This window comes from Anolis sagrei, chromosome 12, assembly GCF_037176765.1.
Source record: "Anolis sagrei isolate rAnoSag1 chromosome 12, rAnoSag1.mat, whole genome shotgun sequence".
Taxonomy (NCBI): Eukaryota; Metazoa; Chordata; class Lepidosauria; order Squamata; family Dactyloidae; genus Anolis; species Anolis sagrei.
This window is the reverse complement of record NC_090032.1, coordinates 12415467-12429068: the sequence shown is the minus strand read 5'-3', so window position 1 is coordinate 12429068 and position 13602 is coordinate 12415467. Positions and strand designations below refer to the sequence as shown.

Sequence of the window (13602 nt, the reverse complement as noted above, 5' to 3'; positions counted from 1 at the left end):
TGCCAAGGTAGCGGAAATGGTCAACATTTTCTAATGTTACACCATTAAGCTGTATCTCTGGCATTGGGGAGGGGATGGCTGGTGACTGCTGAAACAGCACTTTGGTTTTCTCAATGTTCAGTGACAGGCCGAGCTTCGTGTATGCTTCTGCGAAGGTGTTTAGAGTGGCTTGTAGATCTTCTTCTGAATGCGCACAGACGACATTGTCATCAGCATACTGGAGTTCTATAACGTATGTTGTTATAACCTTCGTTCTGATATGCTTCTGCGAAGGTGTTTAGAGTGGCTTGTAGATCATCTTCTGAATGCGCACAGATGACATTGTCATCCCCATACTGGAGTTCTATAACAGATGTTGTTATAACCTTGGTTCTCATATGCTTCTGTGAAGGTGTTTAGAGTGGCTTGTAGATCTTCTTCTGAATGCGCATAGACGACATTGTCATCAGCATACTGGAGTTCTATAACATATGTTGTTGTAACCTTGGTTCTTGTATGCTTCTGTGAAGGTGTTTAGAGTGGCTTGTAGATCTTCTTCTGAATGCGCACCGATGGCATTGTCATCAGCATACTGGAGTTCTATAACAGATGTTGTTATAACCTTGGTTCTCATATGCTTCTGCGAAGGTGTTTAGAGTGGCTTGTAGATCTTCTTCTGAATGTGCACAGATGACATTGTCATCAGCATACTGGAGTTCTATAACATATGTTGTTGTAACCTTGGTTCTCGTATGCTTCTGTGAAGGTGTTTAGAGTAGCTTGTAGATCTTCTTCTGAATGCGCACAGACGACATTGTCATCAGCATACTGGAGTTCTATAACAGATGTTGTTGTAACCTTGGTTTTGGCTTTCAGTCTGCTGAGGTTTAGAAGCAGAGCCTGGATGGCTATCTCTTGGGAGGGTTTTGATTTTGCCTTCCTGCCTGGCAGAAGGGGGTGAGACTGGATGGCCTTTGGGGAGCCCTTCTAATGCGAGGATGCCAAGTGCAGCTGGTTCCCTCGAAGGGGGCGTGGCCGGCGCGGGCCCCTCCCTCTCTTCCTCCCTCCCTCCCTCCTTCCTCCTTCGTGGCGGGGCGTGACCTCACAAAGCCAGCAGGGGGCGCAGGAGCCAGCGGGGAGGGGGCGTGGCTTTGCCGGGGCGGGCGGGGCCCCTCCAGGCGCCGCGGCGGCGTGCGATGGGCTGCGTGGAATCCAGTGAAGCGCTCCACTCGGACGAGCACGCGGCACGCGAGACCCCGCCCACTCCCCCCACGACCCCGCCCCTCGACAAAGGTGGGCGGAGCCGGAGTTCCCCCACCCGAGCTGTGAGGAAGCGCCAGGGCTTCTGGTCAGGGAGTTCAAGTGGACACTGTTGGACAGGCCTGGGCTAACTTGAGCCTTTCAGGTGTTTTGGACTTCAACTCCCACAATTCCTCAGGCCCCTTCCTTTTCCCTCTCAGCCGCCTGAGGCTGTGAGGAATTGTGGGAGTTGGAGTCCAAAACACTTGGAGGGGAGGCCCAAGGTGGCCCAGGCCTGCTGTGGAATTGACCAATCCGGCAGGAGATAATAATAATAATAGTAATAGTAATAATACATTACATAATATTATATATTATTCTAAGTAATACCTCATAAATTCAATTATGAAATTTAATACTTTAATAATAATAATATAATTATATTTTTATAATTTATAATTATAAATTACATATAATATATATTATAAGTAGTACCGCATAAATTTAATTATTAAATCTAATATTTTAATAATAATAATATATAATTATAAATTACATATTATTTATTTATTTATTTACGGCATTTATATGCCGCCCTTCTCATCCCAAAGGGGACTCAGAGCGGCTTACAAGGTATATATACATACAATATATTATTAACATAGTACAATATCAGTTTTAAATATTGCTATATTGCACTATATCAATTATACCGTAATATTATTAGTAATATTACATGTAATATAAATATATAATTATAATATCATATTATTATTAGTAGTATTATATTGCATTACATTACAATATTATAAATATTATATGTATACACAATATATTATATTATAACATATTATTAGAATAGCACAGGAGACAAGGTGGAACTGTCCCCTGGTCTCCCTTTCTTCACTCCGGCCCAGAGCAGTAGTTGGTGCTGTGGGGAGGGGTCCCCAACTGATGGCAAATGCAGGAGACAAGATGGTGCTGTCCCCTGGCCTTCCCTCTCTTCTCTCTGGCACAGAGCGGCAGTTGGTGCTGGGGGGAGGGGTCTCACATTGGATCTCTATTGGATCTCACAGCAGCATTTGACACAGTCGACCACAATCTCTTGACCCACCGCCTTGCTGTTGCTGGAGTCAGGGGGAGAGCTTTAAACTGGCTGTCCTCCTTTCTTCACAACCGTGGACAGCGAGTGGAGAGGGGAGGCCTGGTCTCTGAGAGGTCCCCTCTCTCTTGTGGGGTTCCTCAGGGGGCCATTCTCTCCCCTCTGTTGTTTAACATCTATATGTGACCACTTGCTCAGCTGGTTCGAGGTTTTGGGCTTGAGTGTTACCAGTATGCCGATGACACTCAGCTGGTGCTGAAGATGGAAGGCCGACCGGACTCTGTACCCGATTGTTTCCATCAGTGCCTCGAGGCCGTTACTGGATGGTTGCATGCCAGCAGGTTGAGGGTGAATCCAGCAAAGATGGAGATCCTGTGGCTGGGTGGACCGGGCAGTGGGGACATCCATCTGCCTACCCTGGATGGTGAGGCGCTATGCCCGTCATCATTGGTAAAGAGTCTGGGAGTCCTTTTGGACCCTCTGCTGACGATGGAGGCCCAGGTCTCCGCCGTGAGCAGAACCGCCTTCTTTCATCTGCAGCAGGCTAGACGACTGGCCCCCTCCCTGTTCAGGGTGATCCAGGCTACGGTCATCTCAAGACTGGACTACTGTAACGCCCTCTACATTGGCCTCCCTCTGTCGGTGATTCGGAAGCTCAAGTTGGTACAAAATGCAGCTGCTCGGCTTCTTGCGGGAATTCCGATGAGATGCCACATAACACCAATCTTACTACAGCTGCATTGGTTACCAATTGAGCACCGGATCACTTTCAAAGTGATGGTACTCACCTTTAAGGCCTTGCATGATCTGGGGCTGATGTACCTGAGGGACCGCCTCACCCCCTCCCAACCCCAGAGATCCCTCCGTTCTGAGGACCAAGATCTATTGGGAGTCCCCAGTGTCAAGACCTTGCGTCTAACAGCAACCAGACGCAGAGCCTTCACAGCAGTGGCACCATCACTCTGGAATACTCTGCCACCTGAAGTCCGTGCCTTGCGGGACTTACCAGCTTTCCGCAGGGCATGTAAGACATACCTGTTTCGACAGGCTTTTAATGTTTGATATTGCTGTTTTTAAATTGTTTTAAATTGCTTTTAAATTGTGTTAGATTTTAGCTATTCTTGTAAGCCGCTCTGAGCCCCAGGGGAGTGGCGGCATATAAGTTCAAATAATAAATAAATAAATAAAATAGTAATAATAGTAGTAATAATACATTACATAATATTATATATTATAAGTAGTACCTCATAAATTTAATTATTAAATCTAATATTTTAATAATAATAATAAAGGTAAAGGTAGTCCCCTGACATTAAGTCCAGTCATGTCTGACTCTGGGGTGTGGTGCTCATCTCCATTTCTAAGCCGAAGAGCCAGCGTTGTCCGTAGACACTTCCAAGGTCATGTGGCCGGCATGACTGCATGGAGCGCCGTTACCTTCCCACCGGAGTGGTACCTATTGATCTACTCAAATTTGCATGTTTTTGAACTGCTAGGTTGGCAGAAGCTCATGCTGCTCCCCGGAATCGAACCTGCGACCTTTCGATCAACAAGCTCAGCAGCTCAGTGCTTTAACCCACTGTGCCACCGGGGGCTCCTATAATAATAATATATAATTATAAATTACATATAATTATATTATATTTATATATTTATAAATTACATGGAGCTCCCAGTGGTGCAGTGGTTAAAGCGCTGAGCTGCTGAGCTTGTTGACCAAAAGGTCGCAGGTTCGATTCTGGGGAGTGGCATGAGCTTCTGCTGTCAGCCCTAGCTCCTGCCAACCTAGCAGTTCGTAAACATGCAAATGTGAGTAGATCAATAGGTATTGCTCCAGCAGGAAGGTTTTTTTTTTTTTGTCGTGTCAATAGCTACTTGAGAAACTGTGTGAGAGAATTGCCCGTCTGCAAGGACGTTGCCCAGGAGACGCCCAGATGATTAGATGTTTTTATCATCCTTCTGGGAGGCTTCTCTCATGTCCCCGCATGAGGAGCTGGAGCTAATATAGGGAGCTCATCCGCCTCTCCCCCGATTTGAACCTGCGACCTGCCGGCACAGGGGTTTAACCCACTGCACCACCAGGGGCTCCAGCAGGAAGGTAATGGCACTCCATGAAGTCATGCCAGCCACATGACCTTGGAGGTGTCTATGGACAACGCCGGCTCTTCGGCTTAGAAATGAAGATGAGCGCCACACCCCAGAGTCAGACATGAGTGGACTTAATGTCAGGGGACAACCTTTACCTTACTTAAATTACATAATATTATATAAATATTATTTCAAATTATTGAATTTTGTATTTGAATAATATATTTATATGTTTACAATAAATAAAATTTAATAATAATAAGTAGGTCTCACTGAAGTCAGTTCTACAGCTCGGTAATATTATTATTATTCAGTTGTATATTATTTTTAGCACTGTTCACTCTAGTGTAGTGGGTTTAAACTGCTGAGCTGCTGAACTTATTATTTATTTATTTATTTATTTACAGGGGACTCAGGGCAGATTACAATGTACATGGGAAACATTCAATGCCATAGACACACCACATATAGAGGCTATTTAACATTCCACCTTTTTCATGAGGGGATTCTGGCCACCAGGGGAGCTATCGCTTCACCGTCCATTTGTGACACTGATGAAGTACTTCCTCACTCTTTGCATGCTTGCTGGAGATTTTTATGCTGTCGTAAATTTGGTTAAATTAGCCTCCCTGCATAAGTGGTACCTAAATTTCCTACTTGACAGATGCAACTGTCTTTCGGGCTGCAAAGGTCAACAACAAGCTACACAAATTGGCCGGAAGCTCACCCCAACCCAGACTGGCTTCAAACTCATGACCTTTCGGTCAGTAGTGATCTTAATGCAGCTGACTCCCAGCCAGATGCACCACAGTCCCAAAAAAAGGTCACAGGTTCAAATCCAGGGAGCGGGGTGAGTTTTCGGTGTTAGCCCCACCTTCTGCCAACCTAGCAGTTCAAAAACATGCAAATGTGAGTAGATCAATAGGTACCACTCCCGCTGTAAGGTAATGGTGTTCCGTGCAGTCATGTGACCTTGGAGGTGTCTACAGACCACGCTGGCTCTTCAACTTAGAAATGGAGATAAGCACCAATCCTCGACTTAATGTCAGGGGAAAACCTTTACCTTTACCTATTATTCAATTGTATATTATTTTTAGCACTGTTCACTGCTTTGAGTCTCCTTTAAAGATAATACCAAGCTGTGGGACCAACTTCTCTAAGGAGACCCACTTATTATTATTATTATTATTATTATTATTATTATGAAATTTATTTATTTATCCCATTTTATTTCTCCATATGGAGACTCAAAGTGGCTCACAATCAAAAACATTACAACTTAAAATATACACATATACAATAATAAAATAGTATATCATATTAAATATCAGTAGTAATTATATTTTATTAGAAGTAGTAATTATATTTTATTATCAGTAAGAATTATAGTATTTTTTAGCAATATTCACTGCATTGAGCGTCTTTAAAGATAATAATAATGAATGGGTTGCTGTGGCTTTTCTGGGCTTTCTGGCCATGTCCCAGAAGCATTCTCTCCTGATGTTTTGCCCACATCTATGGCAGGCATCCTCAGAGGTTGTGAGGTCTGTTGGAAACTAGGCAAGTGGGGTTTAGATATCTGTGAAGTAATGTCCAGGGTGGGAGAAAGAACTCTTGTCTGCTGGAGTCAAGTGTGAATGTTGCCATTGGCAACCTTGATTAGCATTCAATGGCCTTGCAGCTTCAAAGCCTGGCTTCTTCTTGCTGGTAACGACACTTTTTACTCTGGGTGGATCTATGTGAATCAAGAAATGCATAATTATTCTGGCCATGTTCCAGAAGCATTCTCTCCTGATGTTTTGTTCACATCTATGGCAGGCATCCTCAGAGGTTGTGAGGTCTGTTGGAAACTAGGCAAGTGGGGTTTAGATATCTGTGAAATAATTTCAAACCTAAAAATATACAACAGAATTAAATGAGAGGTGGGCAATAAATAAACTATTATTATTATTATTATTGTTATTATTATTGGATTGTTGTGTAGTTTCCAGGCCATGTTCTGGCAGCATTTTCTCCAGATGTTTCACCTGCATTTGTGGCTGGCATCTTCAGAGGATCTGAATATTATTATTATTATTATTATTATTATTATTACTATTATTATTGGGTTGCTGTGAATTTTTCTGGGCTGTATGGACATGTTCTAGAAGCATTCTCTCCTGATGTTTCACCCACATCTATGGCAGGCATCCTCATAGGTTGTGAGGTCTGTTGGAGGTTTAGATATCTGTGGAATAATGTCCAGGGTGGGAGAAAGAACTCTTGTCGGTTAGATGCAAGTATGAATGTTGCAATTCACAACCTTGATTAGCATTGAATAGCCAGGCAGCTTCAAGTTTTGGCTGCTTATTTATTATTATTTATTTACAGTATTTATATTCCTCCCTTCTCACCGAGCAGGGGACTCAGGGCGGATTACAATGCACATATACAGGTAAATATTCAATGCCTTAGACACACAACACACGACAGACAGTCAGAGGCTATTTATCATTCCAACTTTTTCTGGTCACCAGGGGAGCTGTCGCTTCACCGTCCATCTGCGACACTGATGAAGTGCTTCCACATTCCCCGCATGCTCGCTGATCTTATGACCTCGTAAATTAGTTAAATTATCCTCCCCACAAAGTGGTAACTAAATTTCCTACTTGACAGATGCAACTGTCTTTCAGGCTGCAAAGGTCGACAACAAGCTACACAAAATTGGTCGGAACCTCACTCCAACCCGGGCTGGCTTCGAACTCATGACCTTTCGGTCAGTAGTGATCTTAATGCAGCTGACACCCAGCCAACTGCGCCAAAGTCCTCTCTCCTCTGCAGGAACCTACTGCATACCATACTGCTGTGAACAAGTCTACATAGGGACCACCAAACACAGCATTGCCCAAACACGAATCAAGGAACATGAAGTGCACTGCAGACTAATCCAACCAAAGAAGTCAGGCATAGCAGAGCACCTGATGAACCAACCTGGAGAACACAGAAATGCTGGACCTCTCTCACAACTACCATATCAGACTACACAGGGAAGCCATTGAAATCCACAATCATGTGGACAATTTCAACAGAAAGGAAAAAACCATTAAAATAAACAAAATCTGGCAACCAGTATTTTAAAAAACTCTAAAATCAAGAAAGTAAATAAAGATGTACACTCAGAAAATGGAGGAAATCCAGACAGCAAACAATCAGGGCCAACTAACACCTCTGAACAAAGAATTCCCCCAGGCAGGAAGCAGCCAGACTTTGAAACTGCAAAGCCATTCAATGCTAATCAAGCTGGTCAAGGGCAATACCAGTTATGTAAACCCTACTTGCCTAATTTCCAACACAACCTCTGAGGATGCCTGTCATAGATGTGGGCAAAACATCGGGAGAGAATGCTTCTGGAACATGGTCAGACAGCCTGGAAAACTCACAGCAACCCAGTGATTCTGGCTATGAATGCCTTCAAAAACATATTATTAAAACATGTTGTTGTTGTTGTTGTTACATAATCTGTGCAGAATTTTTCTGAAACACTAAAGCTTTTTTATTTATGTGTAGAGGCACACAACAGATACATGGGAGCATTCTTTGCAGAATGGCTGCCAAGCCCCATAAGGCTTATACAGTAAGGCCCTATTAAAAAGAGCCGCTACATAGAGGCCTGTAAAGTAAGCCCCTCTTTAAAATGGCCTCTTTCCCTGGGTAATAATTGTATTGTGGTTTTGTGTTTTTTGTTGGGTTTTTGTTTTGTTTTGCTTCCAGGGAGAAAAAAGAAAAGGTATAGCATAAGAAGCAAGCATTCAACTGGGAAGAAGCCATCACTGGTGCCGGAGAACCTCAAGCAGCCGTCACAGAACACAAAAATCACGGTGATTTGGAGGCGCTACTCTGCTTTTGGTAGACGGGAATCTATGAAGAGCACCAAGAGCCAGTTGGAAGAGGAGGAGGAGGAAGCTGGCCCCAGCCAGAAACCCAAGGAAGAAGAACCCAAAGCAGAACCCTCCAGCCCTTGAGCCATGGGAAACCTGGACACAGAAACACAGAGCAGGTTACGGCAAGTGGGTCCCACAATATGGACAGTCTTACAGATAAGGGGAATAAACTTTTAACTATCACGCATGCCCTCCGTGATCTGGAATAGTAAATGCCTTGCTTTTGCAAGAGTGATGGCTTTTTATTCCCACTCCCCAGACAATTCCAGGTCAGTTTCATTTGGTGAGTATTGTTGATGTGGACATGCTGCTGGGACAAGTAAGGAGGACAACCTGCTTTCTTGATCCCTGTCCCTCTTGGCTGGTTGTCCAGGGAGGAGCTGTAATTTGATCTCAAATATAACAAGTTTTTAATGCATCTCTCAGGGAGAGGGATTTTCCATCCTGTTTAAAAGAAGTCTTCCCTGGATCCCCTTTGGTTCAGTCGCTTCCGACTTTTCATGGCCTCATGGACCTGCCCACGCCAGAGCTCCCTTTCGGCCATGGCCACCTGCAGCTCCTTCACAGTCAAGCCAGTCCCTTCAAGGATACTGTCCATCCATCTTGCCCTTGGTCGCCCCTCTTCCTTTTTTCCTTCCCCTTTCCCAAGCATCATTGTCTTCTCCAAGCTTTCCTGTCCTCTCGTTATGTGGATAAAGTACTAACCTTTGTCTCTAATATCCTTCCCTCCAGTGAGCAGCCAGGCATTATTTCCTGGAGGATGGACTGGTTTGATCTATCAGTGCAATTTGCTGGCCAACTTACTTATTATTTTCTGGTTTCTGAGAAAAACACACTGACTGCTTCTCTGGTGATTCTGATTCTTGTGCTTTCCAGCAGCTTCAGAAATCACAGCAGACGTTTGATGTTTCCCTCTCTGGCAGATCATTAATCGTTCAGGAATTCAACAGCGGAAGCTTGCTGTTGGGTTCTATAACCCTTTTCAGTGCAATTTGCTGGCCAACTTGCTTCTTATCGTCCAATTAACTGACTTCAGACAGTTGTTTCTGCTTAAGTAAGCTTAAGCCTGGAACCCCAGGTTTCAGCGGTGACCAGGGGAGCATTTGTACAATTAAAACTTGTGTGCCAGTTGCGCCCATACCTTGGGAAGTCAGACTTGGCTACAGTGGTCCATGCTCTTTTTACATCCCACTTAGATTACTGCAATGCACTCTATGTGGGGTTGCCTTTAAAGACGCCCTGGAAGCTTCAGCTAGTCCAACGGGCAGGGGTCAGACTTCTAACGGGAGCGGTGTACAGGGAACATACAACTCCTCAGCAGTCAGCTCCACTGGCTGCTGATATGCTACAGAGCCCAATTTAAAGTGCTGGTCTTGGCCTATAAAGCCCTAAACGGTTCTGGTTCAACTTATCTGTCCAAATGCTTCTCCTCTTATGAGCGTATTAGAATTTTAAGATCTTCTGCTCTCGGTCCCACCTTCTTTGCAATCACGACTGGTGGGGACGAGAGACAGGCCTTCTCCATGGTGGCCCCTCGGCTGTGTAACTCTCTCCCCAGCAACATCAGACATGTCCCATCCCTTCTGGGTTTTAGGAAAAAGCTGAAGAGTTGGCTGTGCGCACAACCATTCAAAGAATACGTTTCTATGGTTTTGACATGATCTGGATTAAGGATTATGAGCAGGGTTATGGAACTATGCACTTTATGTGCTTTTTAAATTTGTAAATTGATACATTTTATTGTTGCTTACTGTTTAATGTTTATTGATATATTTTATTATTGCTAACTGTTTAATTTTTATTGTTAGTACTGTTTTTTACCGACAGTGAATTTTGCTGGAATTGTAAGCTGCCTGGAGTCCCTTCGGATGAGAAAGGCGGGGTAGAAATAAAGCAAATAAATGAATGAATGAATGAATAGTGGCTCTTTATTTACATTTCATTAATTGCAGTAACACTTACTCGTTAGCACAGTCAGATGCAAGGGAGAAGAGCAGAGAAATAATAAAATGGTGTCTGCTCTATTTATACACTGCTATCAGCTCATTAATTCAGTGTCCAGCCTCCTAGTCTATTATGAAGCTTGTCTGTCCCACACATGCTTCATAACTTAACTCTCACAGCTAGCAGCATGGACATTTTAAACTTGTACAATATATAGACATTACACTGATACGATCTTCTCGCGGTCCAAGGCACTCTCAGAATTTTTCTCGAACACCACAGCTCAAAAAGCATCTCTCTTCCTTTGCTCAGCCTTCCTTACAGTCCAGCTCTTGCATCCATAGCTTACTATGGGGAATATCATTGCTTTAACTAGGCAGATCTTTGTTGCCCGTGTGATGTCTCAACTCTTCACTATTTCATCGAGATTGGTCCTTGCTCTCCTCCCAAGAAGGAAACGTCTTCTGATTTCCTGTCTGCAGTCCACATCTGCAGTCATCTTCATATCTACACATACAAAGTCTGTCACTGCCTCTATGTTTTCTCCCTCTATTTGCCAGTTATCCATCAGTCCGGTTGCCATCATCTTGGTTTTTTTTATGTTTAACTGCAACCCAGCATTTGCACTTTCTTCTTTCACCTTGGTTATAAGGCTCCTCAGCTGCTTCTTGCTTTCAGCCATCAAAGTGGTATCATCTGCATATCTAAGGTTATCAATGTTTCTTCCAGCCATTTTAACTCCAGCCTGGGTTCGTCAAGTCCCACACGTCGCATGATGTGTTCTGCATACAAGTTGAATAGGGAGGGTGAGAGTAGACAGCCCTGCCGTACGCCTTTCCCAATCTTGAACCAATCTGTTGTTCTGTGTTCTGTTCTTACTGTTGCTACTTGGTCCTTATACAGATTCCTCAGGAGAGAGACAAGGTGACTTGGTATGCCCAGACCACCAAGAACTTGCCACAATTTATTATGATCCACACAGTTAAAGACTTTAGAATCATCAGTAAAACAGAAATAGATGTTTATCTCAAACTCCCTGCCTTCCTCCATTATCCAGTGGATATTGGCAATTTGGTCTCTCGTACATAGAATCATAGAATCAAAGAGTTGGAAGAGACCTCATGGGCCATCCAGTCCAACCCCCTGCCAAGAAGCAGGAATATTGCATTCAAATCACCCCTGACAAATGGCCATCCAGCCTCTGCTTAAAAGCTTCCAAAGAAGGAGCCTCCACCACACTCCGGGGCAGAGAGTTCCACTGCTGAACGGCTCTCCCAGTCAGGAAGTTCTTCCTAATGTTCAGATGGAATCTCCTCTCTTGTAGTTTGAAGCCATTGTTCCGCGTCCTAGTCTCCAAGGAAGCAGAAAACAAACTTGCTCCCTCCTCTCTGTGGCTTCCTTTCACATATTTATACATGGCTATCATATCTCCTCTCAGCCTTCTCTTCTTCAGGCTAAACATGCCCAGTTCCCTAAGCCGCTCCTCATAGGGCTTGTTCTCCAGACCCTTGATCATTTTAGTCGCCCTCCTCTGGACACATTCCAGCTTGTCAATATCTCTCTTGAATTGTGGTGCCCAGAATTGGACACAATATTCCAGATGTGGTCTAACCAAAGCAGAATAGAGGGGTAGCATTACTTCCTTAGATCTAGACACTATGCTCCTATTGATGCAGGCCAAAATCCCATTGGCGTTTTTTGCCGCCACATCACATTGTTGGGTCATGTTTAACTTGTTGTCCACGAGGACTCCAAGATCTTTTTCACACGTACTGCTCTCGAGCCAGGCGTCCCCCATTCTGTATCTTTGCATTTCATTTTTTTTGCCAAAGTGGAGTATCTTGCATTTGTCACTGTTGAACTTCAACAGTTTTGAACTTAGTTTTGGCCCATCTCTCTAATCTGTCAAGATCGTTTTGAATTCTGCTCCTGTCCTCTGGACTATTGGTTATCCCTCCCAATTTGGTGTCGTCTGCAAACTTGATGATCATGCCTTCTAGCCCTTCATCTAAGTCATTAATAAAGATGTTGAACAGGACCGGGCCCAGGACGGAACCCTGCGGCACTCCACTTGTCACTTCTTTCCAGATGAAGAGGAAGCATTAGTGAGCACTCTCTGTGTTCGTCCACTTAACCAATTACAGATCCACCTCACCGTAGTTTTGCCTAGCCCACATTGGACTAGTTTCCTTGCCAGAAGGTCATGAGGGACCTTGTCGAAGGCCGTACTGAAATCCAGGTACGCTACATCCACGGCATTCCCCGCATCTACCCAGCTTGTAGCTCTATCGAAGAAAGAGATCAGATTGACTAATGGCAAGATCAGATTACATCTGGCAACTCCCTCTCCATGTATTGCTGGAGTCTACCTTGCAGAATCTTGAGCATTACCTTACTGGCATGTGAAATAAACGCCACTGTACAAAAGTTTGAGCATCTTATAGCGTTTCCCTTTTTTGGTATGGGGATATAAGTTGATTTTTCCAATCTGATGGCCATTCTTGTGTTTTCCATATTTGCTGGCATATGGCATGAATCACCTTGGACCTTGATAACTACAGACTAGTGTCCAACGTTTCTTTTTTGGGCAAGGTGATTGAGAAGGCAGTTGCCTTCCAACTCCAGGCGGTCTTGGATGCTACACACTTCCTCGACTCATTTCAAACCAGCTTCAGAGCAGGATACAGAGTTGAGACTGCTATTGTTGTACTGGATCTCCATCTCAACACCAACGGGAGTGTGTCCCTGTTGGTGCTTCTAGACTGCTCAGCGGCCTTCAGTACCGTGGTATTGGGGAAACCTTTCTGGAATGCCTATGGGGAAGGCTGGGAATTGGAGACATTGGTTCTGGATTCTGGATGGTGGCACTTGGGAATAGCTGCTCCTTGAAAAGGGAGCTGTTACGTGGTGTCCCACAAGGTGCCATTCTATCCTCATAGCAGCCACTGGGAGGGATCTGTAGGTATGGATGCAGTGTTACAGGTATGCTGATTACACCCAAATATTTCTTCATGCCTTCTAAATCAGCTTCAGCTAAGGATAGCATGTTTCCTTTGAAAGAATGCCTGGATGGATCTGGACCAAACTCGGCACGATTACTCAATATGCCCAGATGCGAACACTGGTGGAGTTTGGGGAAAGTAGCATCTTGACATTTGGGAGTTGTAGTTGCTGGGATTTATAGTTCACCTACAATCACAGAGCATTCTGAATTCTACCAACAATAGAATTGGGCCAAACCTCCCACACAGAACCCTCATGATCACCAGACTGGGCCACAGCAACGCCTGGCAGGAGACGGCTAGTGGATAATAAAATGGTGATGATGGG

At 44.2% G+C, this 13602-nt stretch overlaps 1 protein-coding gene across 1 annotated transcript; it reads left to right on the top strand.

The window, feature by feature from the left end:
- The first annotated feature begins 1145 nt into the window (after positions 1 to 1145).
- On the top strand, positions 1146 to 10242 carry TEX54 (testis expressed 54). Its single transcript, XM_067472440.1, has 2 exons — positions 1146 to 1272; positions 8159 to 10242. The coding sequence occupies exons 1-2, from the start codon at positions 1176 to 1178 to the stop codon at positions 8407 to 8409; spliced, it is 348 nt and encodes a 115-aa protein (XP_067328541.1). The 5' UTR covers positions 1146 to 1175; the 3' UTR covers positions 8410 to 10242.
- Positions 10243 to 13602: the final 3360 nt, after the last annotated feature.

What these genes read in the sequence shown, in the direction of transcription:
- TEX54 (XM_067472440.1), top strand. Translation starts at nt 1,176, where the DNA reads ATGGGCTGCGTGGAATCCAGTGAAGCGCTCCACTCGGACGAGCACGCG. An exon ending in GACCCCGCCCCTCGACAAAG is followed by an intron (nt 1,273 to 8,158) that starts GTGGGCGGAGCC and finishes TTTTGCTTCCAG; the next exon opens with GGAGAAAAAAGAAAAGGTAT.